Here is a 15,028-nt window from a genome sequence, read left to right as displayed (position 1 = left end):
AGTTCAAAACCAGCATGTTCTACATGAGACTGTCAAAGAAACAATGAACATTGAGATTACTTACATACATGTAGGTTTATAAAAACAAAAGGCATATCACATTTTGTGGGCAGTGAGGCAAAAACAAGGCAGTTGTATGACAATTTACACACCCAGTTAGGACGTAACTACATTTAAGGAAATGAAGGGGTTAGCACTGGCCTCCCATGATCAAAGCCCTGGGTACAATCCCACACCACTAAAAAACAGGCTAAGATCCCATGTTAAATAGCCAATAGTTTAGCATCCCTAACAAAAATTATCATAATTGATAGTTACGAACATCAACAGCTAATATGTAATATAAAAATAAAAGTGGTGAAGTCACTGCTTAACAGGTAATCAGATCAAAATCCACTGCAAACATTCTCAGCTGCTTGGTAGATGAACACTTCTAGGATGGTTTTATGTATTTACTTCCTGGATATGTTTTATATACATTCTGAATAGAAAAACAAAGTATGACTTGAATGCAAATCAACACTGGGTGTCTTGTTAAAAGAATACATACAGTCCTAGTGCACCTACTGTCGCTAGACTGGTCAATGAAAACATGAGGCTTTAGGACTATTCTTCCATGTGTGTGAAACTGCAGTGTACAGTTCCCTACAGCTGACAAAGGGAATACTGTTGACTTGCTGCATTTACTAAGTTCCATGATATAAATAGCAGCTACTATCATGGCCACTTGAAGTTAAATCAGCATGTACTCAAGACAGTATTAGAAAGAGATGTGGACAAATAACTCCCATACTACTATTTAGGGAACAAGTTTTCTATAATAAATTTTTATAATGAAGTTTACAAAATATTAAGCCTGGAGCTGAGGGAGATGCCTCAGTGTTTGCTGCACATCCAGAAGGACCTGAAAGTGCTGAGGAGGCAAATCTAGGAAGAACTGGGGAGGAAAGGGAAATGCAGGGTAGTCAATCAAGCAAACTGGTCAATTCCAGCTTTAGCAAGAGACCTTGTCTCACAAAGTGTAGTGTTGGAGCAGGACAACATCATCAACCTCCAGCCTCCATACAAACACACCAATCAATATATATTAAACCTGACAACTGAGAGGAAATAAAATAGCCGCTTAATTTGAAAATCAAGGCACAGGACTGGAGAAATGGCTCCGCAGTTAGGAGCACAGACTGGTCTTGGAGAGGTTCACTCCCAGCACCCACAAGGCGGCTCACAACTGTCTGTAGCTCCAGTTCCAGGACTGATGCACCCTCTTAGCTCTACAGACATGTGCACACACATACATACATACATGCAAAAGCACCCACACATATAAAATATTAAGAAAATGAAAAGACAATAATGCCTTTGTTTAGCCGCTGTCTCTCTCCATCACTATCCCACCCTAGCCCAGTTTGAGAGACAATTACATAGTCAATAATCTTTCACTTTAAGCTTTATATCAGTTGTATCATTGTGCTTGGCTTAGGTATTCCAAATTTTTCATTCCATCTGTAAAACCTTACTAGTTTTAAGACTTACGATGTGTTTTTTTTTAACAAAATTTACCAATTTATCCTATTAAGTAGGATATTAACTATTAAAAACAACTTATGCAGGCTTTCAAATTCTTTAAATCACTGAATGTTAATTCAGGATACGGAAACTATTCTTCTGCAGTAGCTAAATGATACAACATATGAAAAAAAGTTTATTCACAATTACTCAGTGTGGGAAATGTCTGGATGAAGGAAGTGGGTAAAACTTTGTTTCATATCAACTATAAAATCATAAATCAAGTTAGAGAAAATGAATTTTGAATTGGAAACCAATATATATATATAATGTATCCCAAGAGAAACTATAAACTCTTAAGTTACCTTCTCTTTAATTTAGCTAACAATGTTTAAGAATCACTTTTATCGTTCTTTAAATGCAACTTTAAAAGCAAACAAAGTATTTACTTCTGGAAATATTTTTATCATTGCCTTACTGAAGTTAAAAATACCATGTAAGAAAGTGACACAGCAAAAATATTTATGGACAGGGTGGAATCAGGGGTCTTCTGGGGTTGAAATGGGTTGCCTAACTTAGTCGGACTTCAGGCAACTTGTTTAACCTCTCTAAACTTTACTTCTTCTTTGTAAACGATGATAAACACTGAGATCATACATATAAAGTGCTTAGTGCCCGATGAAGGTACCCATTGTCAGCTACTTCTGTTTTTGTAGATAAGGAAAATCTGAGTATAAGCAAAATATAAATATTGAGTGCCAAAGAAGTCAAAACCCAGAAATCTTGTATTTAGTGAGTCTGAGTAGATATAAACTTTTGAAGCTAAAAAGAGAACCTAATATAATGAATCACCAGTAAATTCTTCTGAGAAAAACTATATCCTGTTATCATATTCTTCCCAGCCTCAGAGTTCCCCCGTTTGCCCTTAACAAATTACTTTAGAGTCTTCTGAACATTTTGTGTCGTCTTAGCAATGTAGTTAGGACAAGCACTAGGTCCCAGTGCTTAGCGTCAAACTGATGTTGAAGAAATCACAGAAGTGTACGCTAGTTACAGATTATTTCGTCCTGCTCACCACATACTTTTATAGCTGTCGGGGAACTCTATAATACCCGGTGGCAATTCTTTTGTCCTTGTTCTTGTTATACAAATACAAGTTAATAAGTATTTCAGTTGATATTTTATTTTTATAAAACTTTTCAATGTTCTGAACACAAATTTTGAGAACTTCCTAAGCCTTTCACATAAGTAAATTTCAAGTTCACACAGTATGTTTATTTTTCTGAACTATATAGGGTATATAGGAGACCTTAACACAATATCTCAGACAAATGGGAGTTCTGCAGGCAAGCAGCAATAACTGGCAAACCTGGATCAGTCATCCATCATTTCCTTATACAGTCTGAGTAAAAGATATCAAAAAAAAAATCAAAGATAATTTACTTTCCCAAACATAACTCCACTTTTTACAAGTCTCTGAAGTTTATCCATAACATCAATGAAAGTAAATAATTCAGGAAAGTTGTTCTCTCCCCTATCAAAGAAAACAGCATATGTAATTTTAAATTAGGGGGGAAAGAATGTCCATTTGTAAGCTAGAGAAAACCCAGATTTATATAACACATTTTTCCTATTCACAGGTCAAAATTAAAAATTTTAATTAGATAATTAAAATAAACTTAATAAAAACTGTATCTTCATGGCATCAATACTGTGGGGAAAACTATGGACTTACAAAGGCTCTCTAAAGCAAACTGAGCTTAACTTTGCGGGGACCAACTGGTCTACCATTTAGATCTTTAATAGCAGCTATAGCTTCATTATAATTTATCATAGCAACAATTGCTTCTCCTATAGGTAATCCTTGCTCATTATACTGTATTGAAACTGAATCAGGTATGACTTTATAACCATGGAAAAAGTCTAAAATTTCATTAGCATTAGCTTTAAATGGAAGATTCATGATCTTAATAGGAGTTATTCTACCTGAACCACAATTTAATTTTAGATCAGGCATAAATTTTCCCTCAGGAAAACTTCCCATATTATACTTTCCAAGAGCAAACTTTCCACCTTCTAGGTGACCAAAGTTCACAAAAGGATGGTGACCCCTGAAATCAGATGTGGTCCAAAGATCCTCTCCGGGAGGTCTAAGATTATCAGGAAGTCTAAAGTCCTCCTCTGGGGTTTCCCTGAGGTCTTCCACAGAAAGCTGCCTGAAGTCCTCATCAGTGGGACCTCTCAGATCTTCTTGGGAGGTCCTGAAGTCCTCATCAGAATGGTGCCTGAAGTCTTCATCCGCCATATGCCTGAAATGATCTTCTCGGGAATGCCTGAAATGTTCCTGGGGTGGCCTTCTGAGGTGCTCCTGGGATGACCTCCTGAAATGCTCCTGTGGTGGTCGTCTGAAGTCCTCCTCCCAAGGGCAACTGAAATCTTCCTCTGGTGGATGCCTAAGATCTTTTTCATAGGACTGCCTGAAATCATCTTCCGGTGGCCATTTCCAATCCTCAAGAGACCGTCTCCAGTCTTCCTCCCTGGAGCGCCTGCCATGTTCCCCCCGGGGGAGCCTGTAGTCTTCTGGGGAGTGCCTGAAGTCCTCTGGAGGGAACCTGAAGTCCTCAGGGGAGCGGCGGAAGTCCTCTGGAGGGTGCCTGTCAGGCTGTTGGAAATACTTGTGGGGATGCTTGAAATTACCCATTTTCTTTACATCTTTTGGCTGATAATGAACGCTTTCAGATGGGCCAAATGAACATACCTGTGGATCTTTTAAGTCAAACAGATGGGAATGGTCATCTCCATCATGTGACTGGGAACGGGCTTGTGTCTTCTCATTGAAGGAAAACTTCACACCAAACTCCTGCATTTGTACCTCAGATATAAGTCTTAGCAACACCTCCGTACCTAAGAATCTTCGTCGGTTTAAACGTTCGGCTTTCACGGCCTGTTCTTCTGATTTAAATCTCACCAGTGCTTCTCCCAAACCAACTCCCTTGTCATCATAGAGCAAATAAATGTCACCCTCAACAAGAGAGAAGTCTGCAAAGAACTTCAGTACTTCAGCTTTTGTAACATCAAATGGAAAATTTCGTATGTATATGCACAGCTTCCGACCAGAATAGCCTTCTTCAGCGTACTTCTGTGAAACGCGCCCAGGCCTCTCTCTCTCTACAGACCCTGGTCTCTTCTTTTCATAGCATTCGATGAATTTCATCATTTCCTTTCTAGAAATTGGATCAATAAGAACGGGACGATACTGTAAAACAGTCTTATGCAAACCCAGGGCAGTATTATAGTCTTTTAGATTTTTAAACATCACAAAGGCATACCGTGTTCTTCGTTCATCTTTATATAAAAATTTAATCTGTTCATTAGTCAGGTCAGTATCTCTAAAAAGATTTCTTAAATCTCTTTTGTTAATATTTAAAGACAGATTTTTTAAGTGAACATAAAATCCAAGAGGAGAGCGAGAGCGTGTTCTAGGAGACTTTGAATGAGACCGTTTCCGCAGCTGTCTATCACTAATCCTTCTTGAAGGAGAATGTTCTTCAGCTCTCATTCGAGGAATGTCACCACCCTTGGCTGCATTACCACCAAGTTCAATCCACTGTTCTTCTGAGCCCTGCATGACTTCTATAAATCTTGAACCCATGAAACTTCTATGGCACTTAAGACCTCCTGAAGCATCAATACACGAAGCAAATTTTACTATCGCATCACCATTATTTCGGCCATCATGATGTTTCAAGAAAATTACTCCATCCACACACAAACCAGAGAAAAAGACACGTACATCATCTTCATTTACTAAGTAAGGCAAACCTCGTAGAAACAAGTAAGGATTCTCAGCCTTTGACGGCCTGGTCTTTCTTGGCCTTAAATCAAGTCCTGTACCATTAGCATGAAACCCAGAATCTTGATTAACTGAAGAGCCATATCCAGAATAACTTTCCTCTTCCTTCAAAGCATCAATAAAATGGTAAAGGTTGCCAACCCCGGATGCCCCAGATCCCAGGCGCCCTCTTCCTACATGAACAGTTCTTTTCATTTCTATCGTCTTCCGCATTTCTACCTTGCTACTAAGAAAAAGCTCCACAGAAGAGTCCTTGATAAACCCTCCTGAGCGGCTTATGGCGCGTCTTGCATCTTCATCTGTTGCAAAAATAATAAAAGCCTCCCCCACTTTCCCTCCAATTATATGCACTCCTCCATCAGGAATGCTCAATCCCTTGAAGAAGTGACGGATCTCCACAGGCCCCGCAATAAAAGGAAGCCCCAGTAAACGGATGACTACAGCCATGCTGAGCTCAAACCACAGCAATAATGACCTGCAGACAAAAGGGTACACATAATAGCAAGTCTTATTTTTGCAGTACCTTAGCACACACTAGCTTAATAACTACCTGGTTCCTGCCTCCTTTAGCATTAAGAAATGGAAACAAGTTCACACACAGAAAAACCTGATCTTATCTAATTCTTAAAGAAAACAAATACACTTTCTCCTATCTAAACGTACAAATAAACCAACTGCCTTAAAGAAACATTTCACATCACCTACCCTATTCAATAGGAACACCAAAAAAAATCAAACCTTCCATTTTAAGTCTGCCAAATGCTGCTTCACAACAAGACAAAACTGCTTTCAGACTCTTTAGAAACGTGACTCCCACTGCTCTGTCTTTACTGACCACAGTAAGGTTTGTATATTCAGAAAAGCCATCTATGGTCAGCTTCCAGTCTCTGCTCATGTGCAGCTGCCTAGCACTGTATCACTGGCCAGGCAAGAACAGAACAACCAGGACAACGATGCACTATCTGTCTGATTTTGTCACACGTCTGCGCAAAGCCTTAAACTCCGAGGTCTTACCTTTTCCTTTTATTTCTTGGAGACCTGTTAATTCTGTAAAAGCAACTTAACTGTGGAAAGAAAATGAAATATAATTAATCTGTGAACTCTACTCGATCTCAATGCCTGACAGCCATTTCAAAATTAACTTTTGAAGTGAAAGAATAAAAGGCATCACAATTATGGGCATGACAAAATGGTCTTTTTATCCCAAAGAGAAATTAATTATACTTTTGCAAAAATAAGGAAATATAAAACCAGAGCACACAGCTAAGAAGTATTAAAAAATTAAAATGTGATCTGAAAATTATACTACTTGATTAGAATTAGTATGAAAACGCCATGAAGGAAATATTAGATATTTTGAGTGTAGTGATGGTTACATGTGTATAAATATATGAACGCTGAATTCTAGCAAGTAAGTCCAAGCTTATCACATGCTGATAAATAGAAGTTTTGCATGTACTTAAAAAACTGTTTTATTAGTACAACATCAATTTGAAAATCAAGTAGCTTGAAAGGCCTTGCGTCACTTCACCTAATGGCGATCCAAACACGTAGTTCATACTTCTATCCAAGTCCCTTGCCATTCTCCAACCTTCCAAACATACGAAGAAACCAAGCAACCAGGCGACAGTTCAAAATGATACAGTACAAATATCAAAGCTCAAGACCACCAATTTCTATGTAATAAGTCCAGGTCAGTGACTACCACTGGGTACATATTACAACTGCAGAAACAAAGGCTACTGTGACATAATTAAGGCAAACACTATAGCATCCCTAAAATACAAAAGAGAAAAAACAATGCCACTCCTTAGCCAATGTTTACAACAGTAAGCAGACTACTACAATTCATCTCAAGCAAACTCACACACAACAGCTGGACCAACTTTGTTATTTATTATGCCAATAGGCACTTCAAAAAAAAACTATCCTTCACACTTACATTATGAAAACCTTAATAATATGATAATATACTGTATTGCAATGAAAATAATACAATACAAAAGTAAACAATGTAAAGACTTATTAATTTAGAATATTAGGATTGCCAATATTCATTCCTGGGGAAAATAAACTCAATATTGTTTACAGAAACTCGCTTGTACCATTTTCACAAACCACCAGAAAATATTTATCAAATAACTTTTTAAATGTGCCAAATTAATCGTTAAAATATTAATGTGTAAATAATTGTTTGTTCCCTTAAACTTAAGTGCCGTTATTCACAAAGGGCCTCCAAGTTTAAAAGGTTGTCTTTTAAATGGGGGAGGGGTCTATAGATTAAACTTTTTAAACTAGACATTAATAAAAATGGTACACACTACATTTGAAATTTATTCTTAAAATGTCTTTGTAGTACAAAAGAAAAAAAAACCTGTAAACCTAATTTCAACAAATCAGTATTCATACCCAACACTTGAACAAAAACTATAAATGGCTCCTTGAAACACTTGTCCACATGCAATTCCAAGACTCCTATATAAGCCGACTTGTCTGCTTTTTAAGTTGTCTGTCCTTAAACTTTTTTAACTTCAGACGGGATTTACCCTGAGGATATAAATTCAGCTACAGGTACATGAATTCAGAGACACTGAAGGAAATAAGTACATACCAAGTTCAAAATGTCCTCACAACACATCCTAGCTTAATAACCACTTTATCTTACCCATCTTAACTAAAACCACCTTCATTAATCAGTTTCACAGGCACAAAGCTATCGAATTCCAAGCCAAGAGACCTACAGTTTGTTCTAATTTGCCAAATAAAAGTTAATGTTTAAACTTTTGTGCCCTTGCCGTAGTAGGGTAAGGTGTCATTGACCCAGATAGTAACATCTGGAACAGCTGAGAGACCCTAAGTATTTCTCACAATTCACTATTTTCCTTACCATCTCCAGAAAGTCTACTGACGCATTAGATTGCACCAAAGTCAAAACACAAATTGTCCTTATCTAGTTTTGAATGCCACTGCACAAGAGCAAAACACAAAATAGCCCTGTTTCAGTTATGAATACCAAAGCGATTAGTGACAGTGTTGCTGTCATGCCACGATGAGCTGCTATGAGGAGGGTTTCCCTAAAAATCCATCTAATGATAGACACATTTTAAACAACCTTGCTAATTTTACCACGCCATCCTTACACTTAAATCACCAACTTAATTAAATGATCTTAAGTGGGGAATCTTTTAATCAAGAGTTAGAGAAAAACGGGAGACTAAACTTAAGAGCTATAATTTCTGACCCACTTGATTTTAACTAACAGAGTCCAGACCTTTTTGTACCAGAGACAAAAGTTTTACTATATGCCTCCAACTATACCTTATTGCCCAGAATGAAGAACCACTAAAATCCTAAACATAAACTTTCCTTGCAGAAAATCTACCCCAGTCCACAAATACTCTATGGTAAAATCTGCCTTTAATAATGTGGATGTTTAAAATTAAAAAAAAAAAAAAAAAAAAGCATGACCAGACAGAGCCATAGTCCCGGGTCAGGAACTGTTAAGTGAGGACGATTCCAGGACACACACTTCCCACGTCATCCATCATTATCAATAAGGAATCCTCCGAGGACATCGCTTCCACAGCCCGGCGCCTTTATCCACGCTCCCGAGGATCAGGGATTCCTTCCTTTAGCGCCAGGCCACCTTGCTAGGTCGGGTCTGACACTGTCCTCAGGCTGGGAGCCCAAACGGCTTTCATGTTAACCGGGACCGCCCAACCAACGTGCCTCGGCGCTCCGCGGTCCCCGGGGCGGACGCTCCACCCCAGCTCGCCCGAGGGCACCGGGCGCCCGACCTCACGGAACCGCCCTGCGGCCCTGCGGCCCTGCGGCCCGAGCCGAGCGGGCCGGGGGCCTCTCCGCGCCCGACTCGGTCCCGGCAGGGAGAAGCAATACCTAGGCGATGCTCCGGGGTCTCCGCACGCCCGCACTCGCGGGCTGCCGGGAGGGGCCGGGTCAGGAGCGCGCCGCCGCCGCCGCGCCCGGAGCCCCGCCCGCCCGTCCTGCGCGTCCCCGCCTCCCCGCCCGGCGCCCCGAGGACGGGCGCTTCGCCCTGGGCGGCGAGCACTCAGCACACCCGCGGGGCCGGGCGCTCCTGTCGGCCGGCCGGGCCCCCAAGGCGAGGAAGATGGCGCCCACACCGCCCTCCCGTCGGGACAAACCGACGTACAGTTAGTCTGCCCATGCGCTCTGCGGGCACAGCCGGCAAGCCGGGCGCCCGGCCCGCGCCTGCGCACACGCCCGGCGGCGCCCGCGGGGGGTTGGGGGCAGCGAGCGGGGGAGGCTGCGCCCTGGGTAAAGTGGAGCTTCTGGCCAGCTCTGTTCCCAGCCAATCCGGAGCCCGGGCCTGCCCTCTGCGAAATTCTCATCTGCTGGAGACAAGTGCAAAAATGCGCAAACCGGACCGGTGTCTTCTTCGTTTTCTTTTCAGGTTAAGGGAAAAGATACGAAGGAGGAAAGCTGGAGATTTCTTTGTCCTTCACGGCTACGGCTTCTGTTAGACCCAAGGGGAGAGGAACAATTCCACGACTGTCTGATTAAAGCAAGCTGCTTTAGGAACTGGCCAGCCCACTGCCTCTCCCAAAGGCGGTATTTCAGAGAGCAGCCCCTCACTGGCTTTCCAGGTCGCTTTTATGGGAAAGGATTAGAGCTGACAGAAAACTACTGTCGAGATAATGGCCTGTTAGCACCGGGACAGAAGATTGGGGAGCTCTTGGCTCAAGACTGCCTGGGGGGAGGGGGGAGGGGTGGATAGATAAGTGCAAGAATAATACATCATGTAGATGGGGAGTCATCAAGGTCTCTGGAAAGACACGTTTTCATAAGGCAAAAGATCAATCGAGCATCACAGACTCAGGAGTTTAGCAAAGGAAAGGGTGGCATACATCATGAGGTCACAAGTTCGACATAAGTTGAAAAACATGGTTTTTAGGCTACATTGGGTTTAGGAAACAAACTTATTCTTGTAAGGTACGGAGACTTAATAAGGATGTATAACAATGTGGCCCGTTTTGGTTTCACGTTCCCACGGGTGTGTCTTCTGAAAGGCTCCTCCTCTTTCTGAAAAGCCCCATCAATGTTCAATTTACTACTGTAAACTGTGCACAAGTACAGTGTGAGTAGCTACAGGCTTAATAAATAATGCTTAATAAATAATAACGTTCGTAAGTGCCTTTATAAAATTGTTTTCGTCTGGAGTTTTTGAAACAAAGTGGGTAGCCCGCTTCTAAAAACTGAGAAATGAAAAGTGTAACTACAGGCATGCTGCGTGATGCCTGCTTTGTGTTTGGTTTTCCTTAGTTGCTAAAAAATAACCGCGTGTATGTATGAGTAGATTCACACCTCACTAAGAAAGTGGAAACACACTTAAATCTTAGAAGAAAACAAGATGTTAATTTCTGACACTGTAAAATAATGTCCTAAACGAGGTGTGGTAAGAAATGAGGTGGTGGAACAAGTGAATAGAAGAGGTTTCTGGGCCGTCTGCTGCTGTGCTCTGGTTTGCTGTCCTAAAGTGGGAATAACAGTAGCGCCTGCCTCTTCGGTTTAATGAAAACATTGGCAATGTAAAACAGTATTAAAGTTGCTGGTGACGTCTCTGAAATGTCAAATTGATCAAAACACAAGCAGAGGATGCCATGAGAGGCAGGATTCATTTTCTAAGGATCAGATACCTTACCCCTGCTTTGGCCCTGGAGTTGAGCGCTCAGGACCCTAATCTCAAAAGCTTATTAACATTCATTGAGGTCTTATGTGTCAGGCCTGTGTGTTATCACATTTTAGTCTCAGAACTTTGTTGAAATGTAAATACTCTTATTTTATGTATAAGTGAAAATGTAGGGAATTATACAGCCTCCCCAAGGTAATATGAATGGTAAAAGATACATCCAGAAATTGCACCCTAGCAATTTGCTTCCAGAGACCGCTGTAGAGGGGGCTCTGAACTCGTACCGCACATTTCCTTACAACAGTCCTAGTCAGTTGGTAATCTCAAGTAACACTATTCAGTAACAAGAAGAAACACTGGCAAAGCAAAGTGGAGATCACCTCTACTCTTTATGTGTGTTCTATGTAAAGTAAAATCATTAGAGAAGTGCTACTAAGACTGGAAGTGGAATATGAACACCTCATCTCAAAACAGGACCCCAGTGGATGGTGAGATAGCTCAGTGGGGAAAAATATTTTCAGGAAAGTCCAATGACCTCAGTCCAATTTCCAGAGCCCATGTACATGAAAGAAGAGAACCAACTCCACACAGCTGTCTTCTGACCTCCATGTGTGTGCTGTGGCATGCCTAGGCCTTACATACGTACACACATTTGTGTTAGTCTGTAAGGTTAGAAAGGCATGTTAGGTAGGAAAAAAAAGTCCTATTAGGAAAAAGGAAGGAAACCATAGCAGGGCGGAAGAGGACAAGAGCTGAGGATAGATGAGGAATGTGTGTGTGTGTGTGTGTGTGTGTGTGTGTGTGTGTGTCAAGGCTACTTGTAGTGACTTACACCCATGGTCACAGAACTTTCAGCTGAAAAAGGAACTTTTATTCTCCTGCTTCAATTGTTGTCTCAGAAGATAATGATCTTCTAGGCCTAATACTGGAAGCTTCTAGCCTCCATACATAACCTAGGCCTCGAATGTTCTCAGCCCCAGAGACTTACTGCAGAATAAGCTCACTCTTTTTTGTTCTTTCTGAACTCTGAGCTGGCTGGTTCAACTCAGGTGTCCTGGCTCAGATTCCTCTCCCAGCTGACTTATTCAGTCTAGGTTTTCTCTCAGCCCCTGAATTTCTCTGCTTGGCCTCAAACTGTCTCCAGCAATCTGCTCTACTCTTCTGGCTCCTTCTCATTTTCTGGCTCCTTCTGTCTTCACCTGAGTTCTCTCTGCAACCCATCTCTCTATTACTGTCCTGGTAAAACTGCCTCCTCTCTCTCATTGCCCCTTAAATGGCTTCACATTCCTTTCTGTTCTCATGAGAGTTGGGCATATCCTATTTTGTCAAGCCTTTCTCTGATTCATCACAGTTTCTGTCCCTCAATTAGATATCACTTTCAAACATGGGTGCTTTCTTCTGCAAACTAACTTTATCTTCATCATTTGGAATTAAAGGCATGTACCACCATGCCTGGACCTAAAACTTGCTCTATACCAGGCTGGCCTTGAACTTAGATCTTCTTGCTTCTGTCTCCTGGATTAAAGGGATGTTTGTATTATAGCTGGATCACGCAGACCTAGATGGTCTTTGGATATGATCTCTGCCAGAACAGCCATGTTCTAAATTAAAATTCCTCTACATACAGCCATGATTTAATGAAAACTTAATTCACCTGGACAAGAATGCTCATAGACTCTCAACATACTTGACAGGTGTTATGAGGCCCCAACTACCTCCCTCACTGTTCTGGGCTGACCATCCCCCTTCAGTTCACACGTACTTTCCCCAGAAAAGATGCCAGGGTAAGTATCTGTCAGTTTTACCATTATAATCTAAGAAGGAAACCACATGGTGGTCTCATGATTGGACCTAAGCGTTTTTACAAATAGAAAACAAAGTTTCCAGAATAGCAAAACAGAGTGTAAGATAAAGTAACCACACTGAACTAGAGATTCTTCGGTTCTTTCCAGACATTTAGGAACAAATGTTGATATGACAGAAATGCTGAATAAATGTCTCAAAAAATTACTGAACGCCCCTGCAAGGCTAAGTAGCTTTCTGAGTTGTCATGAAGGCTCTGTTTACGGTGAGTATATCTCCTAAGTCAGTGTAACCTTGTGAACAAGCGTAACTTCTGCTTTCAACCTCCTCACCAAGCGCCAGACCTGGTCCACATCCATTTCTGCTCTTCCTCCCAACCTTAGGAGGTAAGCAAGCCAGCGCTGTTTCTCCACACACTGTTCACCCCTGTTCTAGGACTCACCTCCTTTACTCTCTCTCCATCCTCCCAAGCCAACATTATAGGATATCCTGCATTATAGGATACAGCCATATTTTAAAATCAGAAAGTGATTTGCTCATCATGTTATTTCAATTTTTTTTTCCTACTTGTTTCCCTGTTCTTTTCTCAGAAAACTGATCATGCTGGATGTCTCTCATCTCTACACCAGGCTTTATTTTGGCTTCATTCATCTCTCCCCTTTTCTTTGGGGGCTCTGGGAAAGAATGAATCTTCATCCCTGTGAAGTTCTTCCTCCCCGCCTTCCATCTCGGTTTTTTACTCTTTTCCTGAACAAGAGAAAATTCAGTATTTATTTTAAATCTCTCCTGTTGAGCATCTCCTCTTCACTTACAAATATATTGCCTTTATAGGTTTTTGTTTGTTTGTTTTTTTGTTTAAGACATGGTTTCTCTATGTAGCCTTGGCTGGTTTGGACTCACTTTGTAGACAAGGCTGGCCTCAAACTCAGAGGGATCCTCCTGCCTCTGCCACCTGGAGTGTTGTGATTAAAGGCTTGTGCCACCATGCCCAGCTGTATAATTAAATTTTTTAATTCTTTTTCCCCCATCATTTCTTTTGTAAAATTTCTCAAAATATTTTTGTCTGCTCCTTCTTATGTCTCTCATTAGTGCTGTGTGACTTTAATGCTGTATGTATGTATATAAGAGGCAGGAAATATCTGCCGTTCAGCTCCTTTCTTTACTCCTGTCTTAAATCTGAAACTTCATGTCTGGTACATGGCAGCCATCTACAATTAAGAGGGATGAGCCAGTACACTGAACAAACATCAACCACAAACCTTCAGGCTTAGGCTTTTATGTTCCTTTAAGCTATTATGAATTGGCTCAAGCTGCATGGTCTTCGATTACTTGCAACAAAAATAATGCAAACAATACACTCTCAACTTTATGGGTAATGGTTTTAGTTTACGCTCTTTCTTAGCATTCCTATTGCCTGGAGAGCCCACAGTACAGTTATTTTGGAGGCATGCGTTTGTCTATGTCAAGTCCTTGTACTACAGCTAAACTCCTTATTTCTTACATGTTTTGTCAGGTTCAGTGGCCAAAGGTGCCAGACAGTTACATTCTGTGTCGGCGGTATATGAGTGTAGCTTCACTGTTAGCTAGAGAGGATGCATGTAAATGAGCCGTTTCTTTCCTGCACCTATTTATCTTGCAGCCACTTCATGGAGTGAAAAGGTAACACGTTTGGGGAACTGGAAAAATAAAGATAAATCCCAGTTTTGTTACCATGTTTGATATTCCCATTTCCACGTATTAAAATGGGGATAGGACTTCTTCCAAAAGTTGGTCTGAAAACTTAAGACTAAAGTTATCAAGTGCCTGGCACAGGGTAACGTGTGAGGTCATCATGAACGGGAACTCTTCACTATACAGCGGGCAGGAAGGGCACGCCATTGCTGGAGTTACCTCCAGAGACCATCACAAGTATGCACCTCAGCAAGCAAAATGGAAGTCAGGATGCACCCATAGCATGCTCACAGTTAATTCCAACCATTCGAATTCTCCTTTCTCGATCTCCATTACTTTTAAGTGTATCCAGGTAAGTTATTTCCAATTCAATAAGATAATGACTAAAAGGCTTTAAAAAAAAAAAAAAAAGATGTTTCGTGGGGGGGGGGGGGAATCTACTTAAGAACATACAACTCTTTTCTCATACATTCTATAATCCAAATCTATAATAGTCTTTTGAGAAAGTCAGTGATAACTCAAAAGTT

General features: G+C 41.0%; 1 protein-coding gene across 3 annotated transcripts; it reads right to left on the bottom strand.

Moving 5' to 3' along the window:
* Positions 1-56: 56 nt before the first annotated feature.
* Rbm12b (RNA binding motif protein 12B) lies at positions 57-9,597 on the bottom strand. Of its 3 annotated transcripts, none has more exons than XM_021660922.2 (3): positions 9,531-9,597; positions 6,374-6,423; positions 57-5,834 (listed from the first exon to the last, which is right to left on the bottom strand). In XM_021660922.2, exons 1-3 carry the CDS (start codon positions 9,543-9,545, stop codon positions 3,251-3,253), a joined length of 2,649 nt encoding a protein of 882 aa, XP_021516597.1. In that variant the 5' UTR covers positions 9,546-9,597; the 3' UTR covers positions 57-3,250. The 3 variants fall into 3 exon arrangements, with proteins under 3 accessions (XP_021516597.1, XP_021516599.1, XP_021516598.1); XM_021660924.2 differs by lacking the exon at positions 9,531-9,597 and adding an exon at positions 9,257-9,501; XM_021660923.2 differs by lacking the exon at positions 9,531-9,597 and adding an exon at positions 8,889-9,190.
* Between the last annotated feature and the right edge of the window lie 5,431 nt (positions 9,598-15,028).

The sequence above is a fragment of the Meriones unguiculatus genome, chromosome 6, assembly GCF_030254825.1.
Source record: "Meriones unguiculatus strain TT.TT164.6M chromosome 6, Bangor_MerUng_6.1, whole genome shotgun sequence".
In the NCBI taxonomy this organism is placed as follows: Eukaryota; Metazoa; Chordata; class Mammalia; order Rodentia; family Muridae; genus Meriones; species Meriones unguiculatus.
The sequence above is the reverse complement of the archived record's forward strand: the minus strand, read 5'-3'. Positions and strand labels throughout refer to the sequence as shown.